Genomic DNA, 23,580 nt, shown 5'->3' with positions numbered 1-23,580 from the left:
GTCTTTCTCTCGCTCTCTCTCTCGCCCGTCTCTCCTGTGGTATATGTTTTGTGTTTGTGAAGCTAAGCCTTGTTTAAACAAAATCTAAAATAATGTCCACAAGCGCTACAACCAATTCAAAATGTGATACTTGCAGAGAGTTAGATGTGAAATTCAATACGTATCTCTTCTGAATATGTGTTACGAATAGAGCAAGAGCCGTGAGTCACTTAGCTTAGCATGATGTGAATGAGGTAACTCCTCATGATGAACCCACAGAGACCCATCACCTGAATATGGAGCTCCCCTCATCTCAACCGAGCCTCACAGTGAGTTGTAGCTCGTTGTTTTGGTTCGTCACGTGAACAAAGTGGAGCATTTATCTGCTAGAGTCAGATATCTTCCTCGGGTATTGGTAGAGGCTCAAAGCTTCAGAGCAAAAAAATGAAGCGTCTCCATCACGATTGATGTTTAACCCACTTGCAAGTTGTTGAACAATATGTCAGAAATGTCCTTTCTGGAATGATGAGTTATCAATGCATCGGTGCTTGTGTTTGTTTGGGTTATTAGCAACGCGTACGTGTGTTTTTCTTTCTAGAGCACAGCTGATGTTTTTTTGTTTCCGCTGCTCAGGTTACAGGTACACGTCAGGAGAACATTCAAACTCCTCCTCGTCCATTAAAACAGTTTCTCGTTGCATACTAAGCCTTTCTTTCCCACACACAGAGCAACACTTTTCATAAGCATCTCGAAAAGAATGTGCAAAAACTAATCGCATACGTTAATCCCCACATTGGAACATTATTTCGATTAGCGCACCGCGTGGGGTCACAACATGTGAACTAGGGTGACCAGACGTCCTCTTTCCCCCGGACATGTCCTCTTTTTGAGACCTAAAAAATGCGTCATCATGCCACCACCTCTGCCAGCGCAGCTCCTAATGGCTGAGCGGCAGATTAAGGCAGAACGCTGCCGTTGAGGTTATCGCGCTCACACGACCAAAAATAGCCACGGAGCGGGTGAGACGGCGGGCAAAGGCTGCTACGCTCGCAGTACAGCGTGGGCTGATGAGCGGAGGATCCGGAGAGTTCTGCTGACGGACCCAGAAAGGGCGGAAAACAAGAGCGGCTGAACTCCCACGGAGACGAGCTACTCGGGCGGAAGGAGTCGTTATTTGAACGTGTGATTGACGCGTTGCCCCGGGCCGACTTTCCCCCTCAGGCGGAGGCGTCGATTGATGGTTGGCACGGGCCAATCCGGTAAAGAACAGTGTCTCCGTATCCTAGTCCACAACACCTCACCTGCATTCTAGTTTTATCCGACACCTTCGCATTAATTTCGGATTTCTGAGTGAATGACGTTAGCAGTGTGTTAGCATCCACACGCTATCTGTCGCGGCCATTTGTCGTCCGAAATCAAACATTAAAAAAACATAAATCAAACCGCCACTGATGCACCGTGGGTTTTGGTGTTGACGCATGCAAAAGAAAGTACTGTCCATTTAGTATTCTGAGAATTTATTTCTTAACCCTCCTGTTACCTTCACATTTACTAACATATTTTACCCTCGGGATCAAATTGACCCCAGCAACTAAAACCTCCAGAAAATTATTAGAATTAATATTGTTTCCCAAGTTTAAGTGTGAGGTACTTTGTGTTTGTTTGTTTGTTGACTACCTAAATAGCCCTTTAAATATATAAAAAAGTTGATATTTCTTATATGTTCGACACAGTGAAAAACAGCCTGGGGTCAAATTGACCCCAAAGAACACCGACATTAAACATTGAATGGGGTCAAATTGACCCTAAAGGTAACAGGAGGGAACAAACAAAATGTTGACGCTTCCTCTCTGTGCTGTGGTAAAAAACCACCGGCCACCCAGGTGCATGCTGGTCCTGTGCCTACCCACCTCTACATTCAACCACAGGTGCCCAGTGTTACCCAATCAGTGAACCTAAAACTAAATACATTAAACTAAACTACAACTATCATAAGAAACAACTAACATATCAAAATATAACCTAAATAAGCAATACACAATCAATATTACTTTACAATAAAACCTAAATACAAATGTCAAATTAAATAGCTCCAACACTATCAGATCAAATGTGAAACAAATTTATACAAAACAAGAGCTGCATACAAAGAAATCTAACGTTCCAATTTATTGATGCATTAGTGTTTTGCGAGCTGGATGTTAAATGAGAGACTTTAACGAAAGCCAACCACGGGCGGCACTCGTTATTAGCGGTTGGATTTGGCGGTAATGTGAGGTTATCGCTTCAACGCCATTCTTTGAGGCTCATTAGCGCAGTGATACAAATGTGTGATGGTCTGCGGAGGAGATACTCTCAATTTGAGTGCTTGTCAAAGGTCGGTAAACGGGTTGCAACAACTTTAAAAGGATCGAAATAAACGAGACGAATGAGTGGAAGAGACGACGCTAGGGACCTGCGTGAAAAGAGCCATAAACGTTTTGAACTTATGTTAACTAAATTAATATCAGGGCCGACAGAGACCGATGATTTACGTTTTTTATTCATTATTATTTAATTAAGTTAGGTACATTGTGCTACATTTTTAAAGGTATTTATACTTTTCTTTTACAGATCCATTTCATGTTACGTAATACTTCGAATCCACTATATTTTAATCCTCCTGTTACCTTCAAATGTACAAACATCTTTCACCCTTTTTGACCCCAGCAATTAAAACCTCCAGAAAATGATTAGAATTAATATTGTTTCCCAAGTTTAAGTGTGAGGTACTTTATGTTTGTTTGTTGACTACCTAAATAGCCCTTTAAATAAATAAAAAAGTTGATATTTCTTATATGTTTTACACAGTGAAAAACAGCCTGGGGTCAAATTGACCCCAAAGAACACCGATGCGTACAAGTTGTGTACGGGAAATTGAAAACAAATGTTATGTTTCCCAGTTGTCCCCAAAAAATTAGGAAACGTCATGAAATACGAATCAAAACAAATTATGCCAATCATTTTTTTTAGAGACGTCAAATGTTGAATGGGGTCAAATTGACCCCAAAGGTCACAGGAGGGTTATAGGGAAATCTTTTTCTTCCATTACCACAGCTTATACAGTGAATAAAGTAGGACAATGATAAAAGTACACCCTGTAAGCAACCTGCTTACTTCTTACTACTTCAGCTTTCTACCACTTCCTTGGATATCAGGCCACAGTAAACTAGAATGGGCACTCGGTAGAGCGCATACCTTCGCATATCACAAGATTGGGCATTGAATTCTGAACATTTTGGCATTAGTTGCATGCCAATTGGATACAAAATGACCGTGCTATGGTAAAAAGAAGATGTTGACCTTTCCATGACCTTGACCTTTGACCCGATTGATCCCAAAATCTAATAAAATGGTCCCCGGATAATAACCAATCATCCCACCAAATTTCATGCGATTCAAGAAGATTTTGACCTTTTCATGACCTTTTCATGACCTTGACCTTGACCTTTGAGCCGATCAATCCCAAAATCGAATCAAATGGTCCCCGGATAATAACCAACCATCCCACCAAATTTCATGCGATTCGGTTTAAAACTTTTTTTGTTATGCGAATAAATAAATACACGGCGATCAAAACATAACCTTCCGCATTTTCAATGCGAAGGTAATAAATAATGACCAGTCCCTTGTTACATTAATCCTCCACTACTTGCTTTCTGCCTCCGTAAAGCTCCCATTGATCACCACCTGCCTTTTCATTAAGTCTCTAGCTACAAATGACTGTTGGGCCTCATTACCCAAATGTTCCAGAGCTTTTTTGCAGAGAAACAACTGTTTTCACACGGCGGTCTCGTGACTCAAGGAGTTTCATGTGTAAGCTGGAAATATGTTCCATCCTCTCTGCTCTGGAGTCTGGTCTATTCTAGTCTGCATTGTAGACACATTTGCAGACTGATTAGCTTCCCGTGTACAGCGTGCAGCCGGAGGCAATGCAATAATGCCAACTCTATTTATGTTGATATGGTGCTGAGCTAATACATGATTGTGCATTGGGCATTAAAGACATGTATGTTGTCATTATTTCCAGCGTGCTGCTGTTCTTAAGGGGATAAAGCGGCACAGGGAGTCTTTTTTTCCAGTCTGCATCATTTTTTCCATCCTTTCATCTGCTATGTCTTTCTCTTCAGGAGCTTTTTTAATATTTTTAATATTTTGGAAGTTAATTTTTTAATGGCAACTGCTTTTTTTGACGTAAAGAAGAAGAAAAAGGACGAAGGAGGAAAACGGGAGATTTGCTAAATCCCACTGAAATCCCATTCCATGACGATATGATTTTTCGAAAAATCCAAACTGTAACTTTGTGATTAAGCAACACCGAGAGAGATCCAGAAGGAGATTTACAAGACGATGTTAAGCGGGAGAATTCCCGATTTGCCTGGAAGCAGTTTTGTCATCCCTCAATGTAATAGCCAGTGGTGGCTTTAATCCCCTCAAATTAGTCCCTCGCTAATCCTCACGAACCTCAAACAGAGGTCACTCGTGTCCAATTTGAAGATGCATAAAGAACACTTTCTTATTGCGTGTTTAAGGCCCACAGCTTGACGAAGAGTAAATCTCCTGCATGCTCTCTTCGCTGCGTGTTAGATTCAGAAGTACATACATGACTCGGCCGAAAAGAACATGCATGAAGCGGATCGACTGCCGTGGAGTAAAACTCACGGACTAAGTTTTGGTTTCCCCGTTATTATAAAGTCTGTTTATCGATGTGTATTGGGGTACGTAAACACACCTCACAGGTTGACGTCACACTCCTCGCTCTGCTGTCGCGATGGAAGGATGGGGATAACCTTGTGCAGCTATCACATCACATCTTGGCCGTGCGTCTCTTCTGTATGAGAGGATTATGTTGACCTATGCCCTCTGCCCGGTCAAATTTAAGCTTAATACACTTAATTATAAGCCTGTATTTTGCCGATGCCGACCGAGAGTGATTGCGCTGCTTTCGGCTCTCAGTCGGCGCTACCTATTTCCTCTCGTCACGTGGCTAACGAGAGCTTATCATGAGCCGAATCATGCAAATCCACACCGAGGAAATAGAGATGCCGTCTTATACACGGCCGGGCTTGGCTTTGATTCCAAGGGGATCAATACAACAAGAGGGTCACACAATCAAATCAATACATTCACAAAGGAACAGCTGACAACACATCAGACCACAGAACTTCAAAGGCAAGGGGGGATCCTGCGTGGTGGAACACAGTGTCAGACTGCGCTCACGCTGCTTCTGCACACACAGACACACACCCAAACTCAGAGTATGACAGGCGGGTTCTGCAACCAATCAGAAGCCCCGAAACCCCTTTTGAAAAAAGCCCTCGCTCTACTGTTTACATGTCAGTTGGTGAGCTCTCGATGCCTCGAGCTACTAGGCGACTAATTGATAGGTGGATCAACGGAAAGGGAATCAGCAACTGTACAACAATTCTTTGTGATTTTTAAAGAAAGCATGTGTGATCAAACATTAGCTTGTTACCAGATGAATTAATGATGAAAATAAGTGTATGTTGCAGTGTATTTCCAGGGCCAGAGTTGACAAGTGTACTTTAGATTAGATTAGATATTCCTTTATTAGTCCCACAGTGGGGACATTTCAGGATTACAGCAGTGGGTGCACATTCGAGCATTAATAAAAAATAAAAACTCAAAACACAATAACAATACTAAATACTAAATATATAGAGGAATCAAAATATATACACAGTTAACTTCCTTCTAGCTATTAGTTTAGATGTAGCTGGATAGTTTAAGTCACACTTTCAAGCGTTTTCAAGCGCTCATAAAAGTGTCCCATATTCATGATATTCTTAGAAATGTCACAAATAAAGCGTTTTATGGAGTTGATTTCCTAATTACCTTCGCATTGAAAATGCGGAAGGTAATGTTTTGATCGCCGTGTATTTATTTATTTATTTGTATGCGTGTTATTCGCAAAACTCAAAAAGTATTGAACCGAATCGCATGAAATTTGGTGGGATGATTGGTTATTATCCGGGGACCAGTTGATTAGATTTTGGGATCGATCGGGTCAAAGTTCAAGGTCAAAGGTCATGAACAGGTCAAAATCTTCTTGAATCGCATGGAATTTGGTGAGATGATTGGTTATTATCCGGGGACCATTTGATTAGATTTTGGGATCAATCGGCTCAAAGGTCAAGGTCAAGGTCATGGAAAGGTCAACATCTTCCTTTTACCATAGCGCGGTCAATTTGTATCCAATTGGCATGCAACTCATGCCAAAATGTTCATAATTCAATGCCCAATCTTGTGATATGCGAAGGTATGCTCTCTACCGAGTGCCCGTTCTAGTTTGATTATGCATTAGTTGCAAGAGGAAAGTGCAGACAACCAGTCAACCCTCGAATCATTTGCAATTCAAAGAAGGACCAAAGAGCTACTTCCTGTTTACCAGTTTCCTTCACGAACGTATACCTTTATTTAGTCACCTTTCGTTTTTAGTTTTTCTCTCCCCCGTGCTCTTTGTGTTGCCCTGTGCCTGTTCTTTCCAATTATGTCACCAAACACACACAACAGAGGAAGAGAGAGCTCTGCTATATTAAGAATATAAAGATGGAGGCAGCAGGAGACATACTGGGTGCATTGAGACGGCCGTCCTGTAAGCGAGAGGCTAATTTTAGCCCGTGAGGGCCGTGCATCTCCCTGTGGACGAGTTGAACCGCAGAGGGATCTGAGCATCAGCTCAGCCTCTTGTTCTCTCATCTGCTCTGTGTGTGGACACGGTCCTTTGTACAGAAAGGTTAGAGGACGGACACAATAGACCGGTGTGGAGAGATGCAGATTCAAAGATCTTTTAAACCACCTGGGTTTAGACGGGGAGAGGGGGAGAGAGGGGGGGGGGGGTTACAATTATGCCAGATTACATGTCAGAAAAACATGAAGTTTATGCTCAGGAACTTCTTTTTAGGGAGTGATTGCACTCCATGAGAGGAGGAAGTAAGTAGTCTTCGCAATTTGGTCAAAAGTGGAAAGTATTTTTACCAAATTCTGAAGTATATGAGCCAGAAATAGAACTGAGGAGAAACATAAAAGGCAGGTAATGCCAAAAAAAAAAGATTGGAGGTGCAGTGAGCAAGATATGCTTCATGAGACGATATAACTGTTCCATGTAACACAGTACTGCTCGTATTCATTTGGATAGATAGGAGTTGGATCTACATGTGCAAATTGTGTGACCTTCTTTACCTTTTCATTCCAGTCCGGCATCATTTCATCACTAGATTTGATTTATTTTCATTCACAACTTGTTATCACTCGCGTAGGAAAACATACCCTGAGGCCCAATTAAATTGCCATTCCTGAATGAGCAGTTTACAGAGAGCCATCAACTTAAAAATAGATAATTATAATTATTGAAGTCTTCCATTCAACAAATTGCACAGGTTTATTATGCAAAACCCACCAAACCAGAAATCGGCAATCGTTTTTTTATTCCATATTTAACTTTTTTTTAGATGGATAAATCGAGCTTCAGGGTGATTATGGAAAAACTAACCTGGAAATAAGCAATGGGTTTCTCCTGCTAATGCTAATAAAGAATTAGTGCTGCAACCAACCGGCCGTGAGTCAATTCTCTTCGCCCAGAACGAACACGAATGAAGCCGCTTCACGTCGCACATGTGCCTCTTCACCCCGCTGACGGCTTCCTATTCTGAGATCTCCTGCTCTGAAGAAATAACCACAGTCAGGGCGTTTAAACACACGCAGCGGCTGGTTCCTCCAGGTGTCCGCACCCCCTTTATCATTCAGTATGTCATTACCTTCTCTGTGCCGTGTGTGTGTGTGTGTTTCATTCATTGCTAAGTTTATTTTGGACAGCAGCCATGTTGAATAATGAAGCTTTGGGACACACACACACACACACACACTGGTGGCGACCAAATTCTCTGGTGGCCAAACAGGCACACCATGCCCTCCTCTTCAAAGGGGACTTTGTACGTTTGTGAACGTTTTAAGTCTCTTTTTTATCTTTTAAAAAGAAAAATTCTCTTTTTGTGTCTCTGAAATACCAACGCATAACAGATCTAACTGTGAACCACCGTGTGTCTGCTTTGTATGATATAACTTGAATTTACATTTTCAGACAACAAAGGGGACTCTAAACATGTCTGACTGAGATCTCTCTCCCCTCTCTCTCCTCTCTCTCTCTCTCTCTCTCTCTCTGGCAGATTTTCCATATGACCTATGATCTGGCTAGTGCAGTGGTAAGAATATTTAATTTGATAGGGATGATGCTGCTTCTGTGTCACTGGGATGGCTGCCTCCAGTATCTGGTGCCTCTCCTCCAAGACTTCCCCCCCGACTGCTGGGTGTCCCTAAACGGTATGGTTGTAAGTATTACACACTTTTCTCTTTTGTTTGTTATTTTGGGGCATTTGGCGTCAATGAAAGGGGTTTTGCATTTAATGGCTACATGCATGATATTCTACTAAAATCACGGAAATAAAAGGCGTGGTTCTTGTTTGTCAGTGTCGGACTGCAGTCAGTCATCGTATTACAGGACAGTGTGAGGAGAGAAATGCAAGAGCAGGCAGTTTTTTTATGATATGGTAAGATAAAGACAGGTATATTTACACAATTATAATGAAAGATACACTACCGTTCAAAAGTTTGGGGTCATCCAGACAATTTCGTGTCTTCCATGAAAACTTTTATTTATCAAATGAATTGAAAATTGAATAGAAAATATAGTCAAGACATTGACAAGGTTAGAAATAATGATTCATATTTGAAGTATTACAACTCGTGGTGATACAGCCATTTCCGCTTGACCTCTTCACCACTATCAACAACATTTCGAGAAAGATGGCGAACAGAGAGCAAGGCGAAGCTACATCCCTCTACTATTCTTCCATGGTGTTAATAGGAGTACAGCGAATGCAAATGGCGCTATTGGCTGAGTTGACAACGGAGAGAAGACGCCGTCGCCGAAGGTACACGGAGAATTTAATTTATCGTCTCTTTCGACTTCCGGGTCATGACATGGGAGGGAGGAGGGCGGCGGGATCTCGAGCATGCGCAAAGACGCAAAGTCCAGTTCCGAATCGAATTCAGAGTTACATGCCGCGAGAGTCGAATTATCAACTGGATCGGACCGAGCTATCCAGGGGTGTTAATCGGACCTTAGTCGGACCGCACACAGTCCGACTAAGGTGTTTACATGAAACGGATAATTCGATTTCAGTCCGACTAAGCCAATAATTCGATTGCATGTAAACGCACTGATTGTTTCACAGTATTTACACACTGTAGCAGCTCCATGGCCACTACCTGTGGGTTTCCCCCCCCAACACCAAGGATCCGCCAGACAGCAAGAGGTTTTGTTCAAAGACATGTTTTATTCCGCACACACGACACCGAGCAGACCGCAAAACACGCGCCTCTGCTCACCTCCCCCTCCACTCTCAAGTGGGAGCTTTTGTAAGGGCGGCCTCGGCTGCTGAGTGATTGCCAATCACCAGCAGCCGAGGCCAAATCAGACACAGCTGCCACACACACTTTTACCAAACCTCTTATTTTCTTCAAATTCCTGGCCTCCTCATATCCCATGTGGATTTCCCAAATTCAAAAACCTCCATGTCGCCGGCCCTGTTCATTTTCTGTGACTGCGTTTTTTCAGCTTTTTCCACCTCTCTCTCTCTCTGAGTCGGGGTCAAACGGACTGTGGCTGCTCATCTCCGAGCAATGTGATAGTGCAGGAGTGTGTGCGGGCCTCCTGGGTAATGCTGATTGTAAAAGCTCGCCCGGGGAACTCTCCTGCCCTCTCATCTCATCTCGCCCACACAACATTTCTGCACTCCACATGCACACCGACTGCTCCGAGGCATCGAGCTGGAGGTGCAAAAGCCAGCTTTCCTCAACTTCACTACCCCGTATCCATAACCCTCCTGTTACCTTCACATTTACTGACATATTTGACCCTCGGGGTCAATTTGACCCCAGCAATTAAAACCTCCAGAAAATTATTAGAATTAATATTGTTTCCCAAGTTTAAGTGTGAGGTACTTTATGTTTGTTTGTTGACTACCTAAATAGCCCTTTAAATATATAAAAAAGTTGATATTTCTTATTTGGTTGACACAGTGAAAAACAGCCTAGGGTCAAATTGACCCCAAAGAACACCGATGTTAAACATTGAATGGGGTCAAATTGACCCTAAAGGTAACAGAAGGGTTAAGGCAGTGAGATCCCCAACTGAGCCCAACGCCTCACCGACATGCGTCATTAGTCACAAACAGACATTATCCTTCTGCGCTTGAACCTAAATCTATTCGCATTGATATCATTTTCCCACATAACTGTCACAATTCCTCCTCGCTAACGGCTAAGCACACAAACACGGTCCAACTGCTCCTTCACGTCGTGCAGCGCTACAGATGTTTCTCACACTTTCTATTGATCAACATTACTCTGAGTGCAAATCAACTTGTAATCACTGAGATTAGCCATAAGCGTCTCCGCGTGTTGGCTCAGAATGAGTCGGATAAATTCCCTTTCTCGTATGCCAATCGATACGAAATGAGGATCACGTAGGAGGCTAATTGGCTGCCCCCCTGTGTGGCAGGGTCATTTGCACTGTCAAAATCTATAGCCATAGCTGAGGATTTGCACAAGGGCCCCAGTAGAAATGAGCTGACATGCTAATAGGCGACGGCAAACAGCACAGGAAGGGACAATAATGCTTTCAAATATCAGCAGTTTCACAATTTCTTGGATTAGGATTATCATATATCTCTTTGATCTATGCCAGTGTTGCTTCAGGTGCTTACTTTTAAGAGCTTTTTGTCAACAAAAAAGTCTCCCACCTCAAGTAAATCCAATCCAAGTTTAACATTCTGAAAAAAATCGGCTTATAAAATATAAACAAATAGTACAGAAATCAATCAGGAATATAATTTGGATGCATGTTCCTCTTTTGATTTCTCTTCTGTTGCTGGGATGACTGAACACTTTGCTCTAGGTGTGTGAAATGCAAATAATATTCCTCAAAACAATTGATACATGTCATTGTTAGTCGCCTAAATGAGACGCATTGGAAGCAAAACCGTTGTCCTGTGGCGGACATCGCGTCGCCGACTGTGATGTGCGAGAATGAGCAATCTGTGGAATCTCATCCCAGTGGATCCTCGCAGAAGCAGAGGCCCGTGTGCCGACTGCGCTCTGCCAAATCCAAAGTGAAAAGCCCCGCCCACAAGTGAGATTCCTCTTCTCGCACCATCGCAATGCATTAGTGTTTATGGGCGCAACATCTTGCCGCTGTATTTCCTGTTTTGCATCAAAATATAATCCCATTCTCGCAAATGTTGCCTTCACCGGTCGAGTCGTTCAGCTTTCAGACTACTGTAAATTCAGATTGCGTCACGGTCAGGGTCTGACGTCGGATCGGTACTTTCCGTCTCCAGTTGCGAGAGGAAGAGTGGGGCCAACGAGGACTGCAGATACTGCTGAGTGGCGCAGCACCGGGTGTAGGACCGTTATCTTCTCCTCTAATGGCATGAGAGTAGCTCCTTACTCTTCAGAGGCTGCATTTACTTAATCACCAGACAAGATAATGCTGCCGAGAGGCTGGTGGGATGTTCCCTTTGTCTGCGTGTTCAGGGTAAAGATATGTGATCGGGAGCATGCGGGGCCATGTGTGTGTGTGTGTGTGTGAGTGCTCACTGTTCCTGCCCAGCTCTCGTATTAAAGAGACAGACAGCTGAGCAGCAGCCTGCTGAGGCTTGAAGCCGCTCGGAGGAATGCTGACAGATATCGGGAGACAGAGGAAAGCACAAACAGAAAGGCCCGGCCTGACCACGCATAACCGCCCTTCAGCCTCCGGACCACCCACTCCATCTCTTTCTCCCCGACCTCTGGATGAGTCACTTCCAAGGGCAGGGCTCAGTCCAGATTGAATGAATTAATCAAACTTCTCATACCTATACCTCTCGAGCACGCTGCTTTTGCCCTGATGCAAACAGCTGTGGCTCCCCTGGTTAATTACTTGGTTAGGGTTCGTACGGTCATGGAAAACCTGGAAAAGTCATGGAATTTTAAAATGGTCATTTCCAGGCCTGGAAAAGTGATGGAAAAGACTTAAATCACAGAAGTTTTGGAAAAGTCATGGACATTTGTTATAATCACATGTTCATTTACGCCGAGTTTGAAATCATTAATATGATTTTGAAAGAAAGACTCAAAATATAAGCCGGCATACTGGCTTTTTTTCGCGTTGCAAGTGAACGCACCTTAACTGGAAAGTTCGTTGGCCATAGCTCGGGAAGCAAGTGTTTATTCTTTTAATCAAAATATTGTCTCTTATTCATTTGTTTGATTTAATGTATACTGTATGCTTTGGAATTCACATTGTTTAAATACTAAATGTTCACACTTTGATGTATACACCGAGATTTCAGTTTGGTCATGGACATTTGGTTTAAAGTCATGGAAAAGTCCTGGAAATCCATCGGTCAAAATGTGTAAGAACCTGCCTGCCTACTTTGAAGAGGCTCTGTCTGATGTTGTCTTTAATTTTTGATCATTCTTAATATTTGCATTTCATGTCTTTCACTTTGTGCCGTCTGCTATCGAGATAAACTCATCATCATCATAATGAATGCAGACGTTGCAGACACATCCTTTGTGAATAATCACCATTCCCTCACCGTCTCAAGTGTCGGATATTATACACACCTGCTTTATCTGAGATGTAAAATCACAGACAGTTAGTTCAACCGTCTTTATGTCCCCTCCTCCAATGTTTTCGTCTCACAAGAACCCTCGAAAACACAAACGCTTTTTGCTGGAGCCTCATGATGAAAACATACTCTCCGATTCGAAGAACTAAAACACTGGATGTCTCACATGTTGGATCAGGAACCACACCTTTTGATATTTTACATACATTGCAAGAGCTGCAGTTTTAACTACCTGGTATCATTTCTGCTAATGTATTGCTTACATGTGTGTATTGATTCCTGTCGGCTCTCGCGGCTTCAGTGGCAGACCATGCAGCAAACACTGGTTATCGAATGTCATTCAGACTCTACAGCACAGAAACATTCACAACTAGAACGGGCACTCAGTAGAGCGCATATCTTCGCATATCACAAGATTGGGCATTGAATTATGAACATTTTGGCATTAGTTGCATGCCAATTGGATAAAAATTGACCGCGCTATGGTAAAAAGAAGATTTTGACCTTTCCATGACCTTGACATTGACCTTTGACCCGATCGATCCCAAAATCTAATCAAATGGTCCCCGGATAATAACCAATCATCCCACTAAATTTCATGCGATCCGGTTTAATACTTTTTTAGTTATGCGAGTAACACGCATACAAATAAATAAATAAATACATAAATAAATACACGGCGATCAAAACATAACCTTCCACATTTTCAATGCAAAGGTAACTAGAACGGGCACTCGGTAGAGCGCATACCTTCGCATATCACAAGATTGGGCATTGAATTATGAACATTTTGGCATTAGTTGCATGCCAATTGGATAAAAATTGGCCGTGCTATGGTAAAAAGAAGATTTTGACCTTTCCATGACCTTGACATTGACCTTTGACCCGATCTATCCCAAAATCTACTCAAATGGTCCCCGGATAATAACCAATCATCCCACCAAATTTCATGCGATTCGGTTTTAAAATTGTTGTGTTATGCGAGTAACACGCATACAAATAAATAAATATATAAATACACGGCGATCAAAACATAACCTTCCGCATTTTCAATGCGAAGGTAACTACTGGCACCAACACATCCCTTTGTTCCTGTTATGAATTGTCCACAATAAAATCGTAGTGACTTCTACATTAAATCTTTAAAAGAAAAGTTTGAACATGCACCCATTAACATGATGTTTAGCTTCTTTGCAGCGGATGAAAACATCCTGAACATTCTCAAGAGCATTTGACCTTCTCCTTTTTAGATCTTTATTTTAAAATATGGACCCGTGTGCCCCGGAATAGCGCCTGCATCATTATGCTCTATATAGAAGCAGACATCAGACATATGACGTACAAAGCCCCCGCCGTATAACGTGTACTAGAAGAGCTTTAGAGGACACCCTGCAGACTGTTTACCTGCACACAAGGACAAAGAGCAAAAGGTGGCGAGTCACCCAGCTTCTCGGTTTTCATCCGGCAAAACTAAAAGTCCCTGTTTCCATGCAAACAGAAACATTCGTCTGTGTTGCACATTATTTCAACCACATACTAAATGTACATATGTGAAATGACACCTCAGGCTCATGTGTGTCAATAAAAATATATTTATTTTACTGCGTCTTTTGTCATAAATCTTTATGTTCTCACAAAAATATACCGAGAATATCGGTAATATGTGATTAATCATGATTAATCCACAGAAACCTGTGATTAATTTCATTAACATTTTTAATCATTTCACAGCCCTTATTTATTTATTTACGATATAAATTATATTTATATAGCACCTTTCAAAACTGTATATGTAATAGCTTTACAATACATATTTAAAACATTTAACATTAAAGCAAACAATTTAAATGAACAAAAAGCCAAACCAAAAACACACAAAATCATTGAGAGTAAAGAGAAATTAAGAAATAAAATTACAGGAAAGCATACGACTTCGGCTCCATCACCTTTACGTCTGAGTCTGGACCTCGGAATAACAATGAAGGATGCATCCAAGGACCTCAGAGTGGAGGAAGAGCAATAAGATATCTGATGGATAACTGGGAACAAGGCGTCTCAGGGCTTTGTACATAATCAATGATTTATTAAAATCAATTATAAAGGCAAAAGGTAAACAGTGTAAGAAATCAGGACTGTCTATGTTGAGGAAATATGGTCATATTTCCTCAACATAGACAATCTGTATGCGTTTTTGTGATAAAATCTGGCAAGTGTAACTACCACAACAGTTTCCAATCAATCTCTGAAAGAATAAACTCATCAGCATGGAGATGGGAATTGTGAGTCATCCAGTGCTCATGATTAGCTGGGAATGTACTCATTTAATCTCAATCAATCCCAGATGATGAACAGCATGGAGTCGATCAGAGTGGAGAATGGCGAGGCTCAAGGAAGCATGTGAACATGCGGGGAGGCGAGATATTACAGTGCAGATATGTCGGCAGGAAACAAATACTTTGAAAGAGATTAAATACATTTTCTGGAGATTTTGTATTTGTTTCATTGGCTATTCTGTTGTGGCTGAGAGAGATATTCAAAACGGAGCGCCTTGTTCTCAGGAGGCGGAGCTATTGGAGGCCACTTTTTTGTTTTTTTTGTTTTGTTGATTGTTTTATGTATATGTAGGTATGTGTATTTATTAGGGCTGTCAGCGTTAACGCGTTAATCTATGCGATTAATTTGGCCGCGTTAACGCACTAAAATATTTTAACGCAATTAACGCAAGTTTTTTTTATTTTATATTTTTTTATTTTTACCGCAGCAGTACGGTTTGACACTGTTTCCGTTTTTAAAACAATCATTTCTCCGCGAAAATAAGGAGCAGAAATCAGTTTAACTCGTGGGATGAATCAGTCGGGTTTCCTCCTGCTCCTCCCTCCTTCTCCCCCCTCTGATACACAGAGGAACGGAGGGCGACGTGTCGGGACACGCGGCGCGGAAAGAACTCGTCACACGAAACCTTCACCGTGATTGGTCAATCCGTTTGTCTGTCAACATTTCGGGGGGAAAAAAACCAATGAACACTCAGTAAATCACAAAGGACCTCCCATCTCACAGGTTAGGCTCATTTAGCAGCCTGTCAGTCAGAGAACCAGAGGACACGGCGCGAGGACAATGAGGCTCATTTCAGAGCTGAGATTGTTCTGGAATGTTTGATGTATAACACGTGGGGTTGTGTCACATGCAAAAGACTTTAAACGGTGAATTTAATTTATTTTGTAAAATGTATAAAATGCCCCCAGACTCCAGAGGGTTAACGTGACATATGTGAATGTCAGTCAGTTACCAAGGCCACTGGTTCTGCTGCTGTTCAGTGTTAAAGATGACAGGACCAATGGGTCTCAATATACTTCTTTTTTTTTACTAATCTGATGTTTCACTGAAGAAACAATTTATCATCCACGATATTAAATACCTCGCTGGCACTTTATATGTAGGAACCTCTTTGAAAACACAGCTCTGTGAAGTTTTGTCTTTAAAAAGAAGAGAAACACTTTTAACCCTTGTGTTGCCTTCGGGTCATTTTGACCCGATTAAATATTTAACCCTCCCCCCGCCTTTGGGTCATTTTGACCCGATTCAATGTTTCACCCTCCTGTTACCTTTATATTTACTAACATATTTTACCCTTTGGGTTCAATTTGACGCCAGCAATTAAAACCTCCAGAAAATTATTAGAATTAATATTGTTTTCCAAGTTTAAGTGTGAGGCACTTTATGTTTGTTTGTTGACTACCGAAAGAACACCGACATTAAACATTGAATGGGGTCAAATTAACCCGAAGGCGGCAGGAGGGTGTAATATTGATTCGGGTCAAAATGACCCGAAGGCAACACAAGGGTTAAACGGTGAATTTTGTTTTGTTTTGTAAAATGTATAAAATGCCCCCAGCCTCCAGAGGGTTAACGTGACATATTTGAATGTCAGTCAGTTATCAAGGCCACTGGTTCTGCTGTTCAGTGTTAAAGATGACAGGACCAATGGGGTCTCAATATACTTCTTTTTTTTGTACTAATCTGATGTTTCACTGAAGAAACAATTTATCATCCACGATATTAAATACCTCGCTGGCACTGTATATGTAGGAGCCTCTTTGAAAACACAGCTCTGTGTGAAGTTTTGTCTTTAAAAAGAATGAACTTTTAACTTTTAATTGCGATTAATCGCGATTAATCGCGATTAATTAATCGCAATTTCAAACTGTGCGATTAATTAGTTAATTTTTTTTAATCGATTGACAGCCCTAGTATTTATATGTGTGTGTATATATGTTTATATGGGTGTGTGAATTTGTATGCATGTGTATATGTTTATATGTATATATATATATATAGGTATATGTATATGGTTCTCTAAAATAAGTATTTTTATGAAAACATAGGTTAGGGCACATAAGCTTGATAGCTTCAGCCTTGACCCTTTCGGTCAGCCACTATCTTCTTTTGTTGAAATTTTGATTTTTGTATATTATTGCTGATCGAAATAAACTAAACTAAACTAAACTAAACTAAACTTGGTCGCGGCTACGAGGCGGAGAGCCGTCGCATTTATCTCCAAACGTAGCCTCGATGGGCCGGTTTGGGTTCGCCCACGATGAGATTGTGCACGTCTCCGGGCAAAAAGGGCACACGTTTGACATGTACCGGCATAACGAGGTGTCAAAATGCAGAAGACGTGATTTCTCCCGAGGCTGAAAGAAATCCGGAATGCATCGGTGAAGCTAGTCGTACATGTTCAGGTCTTTTATAGTGATACTCTCTGATGTGGGTTATAAAAGGTGCACCAGGGGTCCCACCTCAGAGCCTTTGAAGGACCGAGTGGGCTGGAAACCAGTTTGTACCACACATGACCCGAACGCGTGCGAGAGAAGGAGCTGCTCTGAACTGCTCTCTCGTTCACACGTTTGTACGTTTGAAAAGTGACAGACGTAGTCAGAATCTAAAAGAGAGGTGTCTGATGCCGTTTGATGAGCTGACGAGCAATTGAAGCGTATTCCCTCGCCACCTGTGAATGATGTTATAATGCAATACGGGCCCTCTAATCCTAAAACTCTGCACCTGTGTGGGTCACATGACCACCAAAATGTGTGGGGAAGGCCTTCAAGGCACAAGACACCCAAGGAATGACTCCCACCCAGCGCCCGTGACTTCCCTTTGTTCGTAGCGGAGAGCTCAAGAGACGTTCACGACTCGCTCCATACATCTTCCACCAAGAAGACCCCGACATCCACTAAAGCTGATAATATGTGACATGACTGTTGGCCGCATGTATGTGTGTGTGAACTCTGCAGCTCTGTGTTTCTGTTCCCCTGCCGCCAACACACTGAATCCCATTGCAACACCAATCCAACCTGAGAGAGGAAGGAAGGGTTCCCGGGCTTTTGTAGATAATGCAAGTTTGGGCTTTTTGCTCAGTGATTCTCAAACATTCAATTCAATTCAATTCAGTTTATTTGTATAGCCCAATTTCACAAATTACAAATTTGTCTCGGAGTGCTTTACAATCTGTACACATAGACATCCCTGCCCCAAAACCTCACATCGGACCAGGAAAAACTCCCAAATAACCCTTCAGGGGGAAAGAAAGGGAAGAAACCTGCAGGAGAGCAACAGAGGAGGATCCCTCTCCAGGATGGACAGATGCAATAGATGTAATGTGTACAGAAGGACAGATTTAGAGTTAAAATACATTCAATGAATATGACAGAGTGTATGAATAGTTCATAGTAGGCATATTCCACGATGGAGACCTCCACGATCCATCAGGCAGATGGCGGTGGGGAGGAGAATCTCAACAGGACAGTGGCGTAGTCATGAGCAGGAATTCCACGACCCAGACGATCCATCAGGCAGATAGGATCTATGCCGTCTCATAGGGTCCGATGACCCCATGAGACGTAAAGTCAAAAGGACTTCCGAGGAGAAAGCAGAGTGAGTAACGTGATTGAGAGATGAAAATTCATCCTTAAAGAGAGAAAAAGAGGAGATAGGTACTCAGTGCATCCTAAACGTCCCCGGCAGCTATAAGCCTATAGCAGCATATCAAGGGGCTGGACCAGGGCAAACCTGATTCAGCCCTAACTATAAGCTCTGTCAAAGAGGAAGGTCTTAAGTCTACTCTTAAGCGAGGTGACTGTGTCTGCCTCCCGGACTGAAATTGGAAGCTGGTTCCATAAAGAGGAGCTTGATAACTAAAGGCTCTGGCTCCCATTCTACTTTTTAAGACTCTAGGAACTACAAGTAGTCCGCATTTAGTGAGCGTAGCTCTCTAGTGGGGCACTATGGTACGACAAGCTCCTTAAGATATGATGGAGCATCACCAATCAAGGCTTTGTACGTTAAGAAGAACTTTAAAAGTGATTCTTGATTTTACTGGGAGCCAGTGCAGAGCAGCTAGTGCAGGAGTGATGTGATCTCTTTTCTTAGTTTTAGTGAGAACACGAGCTGCAGCATTCTGGATCAACTGGAGGGACCTAAGAGATTTATTAGAGCAGCCTGCTAATAAGGAGTTGCAGTAATCCAGTCTCTGAACCAATTTTCTGCATCTTTTGAGACAAGATGTGCCTGATTTTGAAATATTACGTAGATGAAAGAATGCAGTCCTTGAGATTTGCTTTACGTGGGAGTTAAAGGACAAGTCGATCAAAGATAACGCCAAGATTCTTTACAGTGGTGTTGGATGCCAGGACAGAATCCACATCACCAGATAATTGATCTCTGAGGTGCTCAGGGCCGATTAAAATTACGTCTGAGTTTAACATCAAGAAGTTGCAGGTCATCCATGTTTTTATGTCTTTAAGACATGCTTGAATTTTACAGAGTTTGTTGCTCTCCTCTGGTTTTATCGATAAATATAGTTGAGTGTCATCTGCATAACAATGAAAGTTTATGGAGTGTTTCCTGATAATATTGCCCAAAGGAAGCATGTATAAGGTAAATCAAATTGGTCCAAGCACAGAACCTTGTGGAACTCCGTGATTAATCATCGTTTACAAATACAAACTGAGATCGATCTGATAAATAGGATTTAAACCAAATTAGTGCCGTGCCTGAAATGCCAATCGACTGCTCCAGTCTCTGTAACAGGATGTCATGGTCAATGGTGTCGAATGCAGCACTAAGGTCTAACAAGACCAGTACAGAGATGAGTCCTTTATCTGCTGCCATTAAGAGGTCATTTGTAATTTTCACCAGTGCCGTCTCGGTGCTGTGGTGTTTTCTAAATCCTGATTGAAATTTCTCAAATAAACTATTATGATGTAGAAAGTCGCACAACTGATTTGCGACCACTTTCTCAAGGATCTTGGAGAGGAAGGGGAGGTTAGAGATCGGTCTGTAGTTAGCCAATACCTCTGGATCCAGAGTGGGCTTCTTCAGGAGAGCTGTGTTGCTCCCCGGGAAATGAATAAAACCAGGTAGGGCCAAGCCGAGAGGGTGTTGAAAGTGTTCAAATACAGAGGGAAAGAGTAGAAAGAAAACAAGTGCAGAACCTCAGTGAGGGCATGAAGAGTATGTTGGCAGATTATTATGGGAGGGATTCAGTTATCCTGTCTTCATATTCCTCCTGCTGGAGAGCCTTCCCACCCGACCTCGCCTTGCAGTAACTCCCCCCCGACCCCTTTCTCTCTCTGTCTCTCTCCCTCTCTCTCTTTGCCCCTGCAGAACGTCTCCTGGGGTAAGCAGTACTCCTACGCCCTCTTCAAGGCCATGAGCCACATGCTGTGCATCGGGTACGGCGCCCGGGCGCCCGTCAGCATGTCCGACCTGTGGATCACCATGCTGAGCATGATCGTAGGAGCCACATGCTACGCCATGTTCGTGGGCCACGCCACGGCCCTCATTCAATCTCTGGATTCCTCACGCAGGCAATACCAAGAGAAGGTAAGCTCCACACAGTGACCGCGTGACATCAAACACCCGAGATGATGGAGAACATCGTGTTTACACGGTTTAAATAATGTTATACCAGCTGTACAAATCGTTCATGCTTTCTTGTTTCAAGGTAAGTAATGCTAATGTCCAATAGGATGGTCATAAATATTAATCCTGCTCATTGGAGCTAGACTTAGCTAAACTAGAACGGGCACTCGGTAGAGCGCATACCTTCGCATATCATAAGATTGGGCATTGAATTATGAACATTTTGGCATTAGTTGCATGTGCTATGGTAAAAATAAGATGTTGACCTTTTCGTGACCTTCACCTTGACCTTTGACCCGATCGATCCCAAAATCTAATCAAATGGTCCCCGGATAATAACCAATCATCCCACCACATTTCATGCGATTCGGTTGAATACTTTTTGACTTATGCGAATAACACGCACGCACGCATACAAATACACGGCGATCAAAACGTAACCTTCCGCATTTTCAATGCGAAGGTAATCAGGCCCCATGGACCAATGGGTTGAGCTCTCGCAGATCAAAATATTTGGGCGATGACCAGGAAAGAGGATTTTATTTCCCGAAGCAGATCACAAAAGGCCAGCAGGGTGAGGAGGTCTGTGACATGAGCAGCCACCTCGGTGTCTCTCCGCTGCCACTGGACATGTTTTATTCTTCCGTTTCGTTTCAGTCCCGATGACATCAGTTTTTAGGCCGATTTATTTCCTTTCTTTTTGCATGGCGGGTGATTATCCACCATCTGGGATCCCTCTGAGGGGCCCGGGCATATTCCCAGACCACATGGCCGCGACCGTGATCTGTGCTCGCACGCAAGGTCCTGACTTTAACTCCAGTAGTTTGTCTGCGCTTGCAGAATTGCATGTCCATATTTACAATGCAGTCAGATTACAGTCCTCTGCTGTACGCCATGATCCTCTTAAGGATGTTGTTATGATTAAAATGAAGAGTTGATCTTTAATGTATGTCTTCACATAGATGATGTAATCACAGACGGACCGATGCATCCAACGTGTATGTCGTCTTTTTTTTAATATATAGATGGTTTGTCTCCTGAAACTGTATTTTATTTAAGTGAAAGAGCAATAGACTCAAATAGTTAATGATCTGTTGTTGTCGTACATTTACATAGATTATTGTCCTCCTCACTTTTTGTAATTTGCTGTTTATCTATTTTGTGTCGTAACAAATCTTTGGGTTTTGGACTGTTTGTTGAATAAAAAGATTCGATGAATTAAACTTGGAAACTTTTTACAATTGTATACCAGGGATTTATTGAGAATGTAATTAGCAAATTAGGGCTGCAACTGACATTAGTTTTAATTGTAGATTAAACTACTAAAGCAGAAAATCCTCACATTTGAGTAAATGTTGAATGATTTTGCTTATAAAATATGAAATGATTTCCAATCAACTAATCGGTGAGTTGACCGACAGGTTTAACTCTTTTAGGGATTTCAAATGAATTTTCAGTTTAGTGCAGGAGAGATGGACCACAGTGAACATTTTCATTAAAAAAAACTCACTGCCAACAAGTATGGATTGAAGTAGAATATGCAGACTGTATATATGTAATATAATATTAGATAACAACATTTCGCTTTTGAATTGAGGACTGACTTGAAGAGATGGAATGCTGCGGCGCTCGCTGTGCGTGTGTTTGAGAGACTGACAGAGAGGGGAAGAGAAGGTGAAAGATGAATTATTGCATGCAGTGTTTCTTGAAGCTATTAAACACTCATTTGGATGTCAACCTTATGAATGAAGTGTTGCACTAAATATCTTCTCGGTGCTGTATCTAACCTTTGTGTCACAAACTCTGACGTGCACCTTTCCCGATACCAAATGTTCTGCGCAGCCCCAAAACTGTCATGTGCTTCCATTACCATATATATTAAATGGACATTGTGTTTGACATTCTCCTCATTAATGAGAAGCAGGAGTTGGGTAACTGCAGCCAGTGACACATTTGTCAGACCCAATCGGGTTGGGACAGAGAATCGAAGCTCTTCGTAGCAGCCGACTACATTTATGCGAGCGTATCCACAGACACACGTAGGACTGATACACAAGGTACAATTATCCAGCTGGAGGTTGTTGCCATGATTCTTATCAGAGCATCGACTCGACAGAGTCACCTTGGCTCCGACTGCACCAAGACATGCTAAAATACCAGTTTATTAATGTACACCTTTCCCATAAAAGCATTTAGCTGTTATCAACTCATTGTTAAACGCTGTCCTGACCTTGGCAGCCACTTCCGTGATCAATGTGGAACTGGAGAAACAACCCTCTGTTGTGGGTCTGTGGTCGTTGTTATACACTTATCATGCATCATTAGGACGACAAGCTCTTCTGCCTTTATTTAAAATTCAATCCTAATGGCTGCAGTGTAATTAACCCTCCTGTTACCTTCACATTTACGAACATATTTTACCCTCGGGGTCAATTTGACCCCAGCAATTAAAACCAGAAAATTATTAGAATTAATATTGTTTCCCAAGTTTAAGTGTGAGGTACTTTATGTTTGTTTGTTGACTACCTAAATAGCCCTTTAAATATATAAAAAAGTTGATATTTCTTATATGTTTGACACAGTGAAAAACAGCCTGGGGTCAAATTGACCCCAAAGAACACCGACATTAAACATTGAATGGGGTCAAATTGACCCTAAATGTGACAGGAGGGTTAAAGCACAAAGCCACCCACGGCTCATATTTAGAAAAAAAAAGAGTGGGATTAGGGATGCCAAGTATTAAGTTTCATCATCCTCTAATAGATTGAGAAAATGATAGATTAATTGTCAAAATAATGATAATCAAGTCCTGCTATTAATTCAGTTTTTTAATGACAACACAACTGACAACAGATTCGAACTACAAATATAGGCAATCGGCTCAAAGTCATAAAATCTTGCCAAAAACTCAATTTAAGTCACTAAACTGTCTCCCAGAGTCGCAGCT

The 23,580-nt window shown here is 42.0% G+C and overlaps 1 protein-coding gene across 1 annotated transcript in view; it reads left to right on the top strand.

Annotated features, from left to right (window-relative positions):
• Window positions 1–23,580, top strand: part of LOC130204900 (potassium/sodium hyperpolarization-activated cyclic nucleotide-gated channel 1) — an 82,536-nt gene that overhangs the window by 26,961 nt on the left and 31,995 nt on the right. The window contains exons 3-4 of the mRNA XM_056431893.1: window positions 8,205–8,366; window positions 20,376–20,594. Coding sequence (XP_056287868.1) covers window positions 8,205–8,366; window positions 20,376–20,594 — 381 coding nt within the window. The remainder of the gene's footprint in view (window positions 1–8,204; window positions 8,367–20,375; window positions 20,595–23,580) is intronic.

The sequence above is a fragment of the Pseudoliparis swirei genome, chromosome 15 (assembly GCF_029220125.1).
Source record: "Pseudoliparis swirei isolate HS2019 ecotype Mariana Trench chromosome 15, NWPU_hadal_v1, whole genome shotgun sequence".
Taxonomy (NCBI): Eukaryota; Metazoa; Chordata; class Actinopteri; order Perciformes; family Liparidae; genus Pseudoliparis; species Pseudoliparis swirei.
The sequence above is the reverse complement of the archived record's forward strand: the minus strand, read 5'-3'. Positions and strand labels throughout refer to the sequence as shown.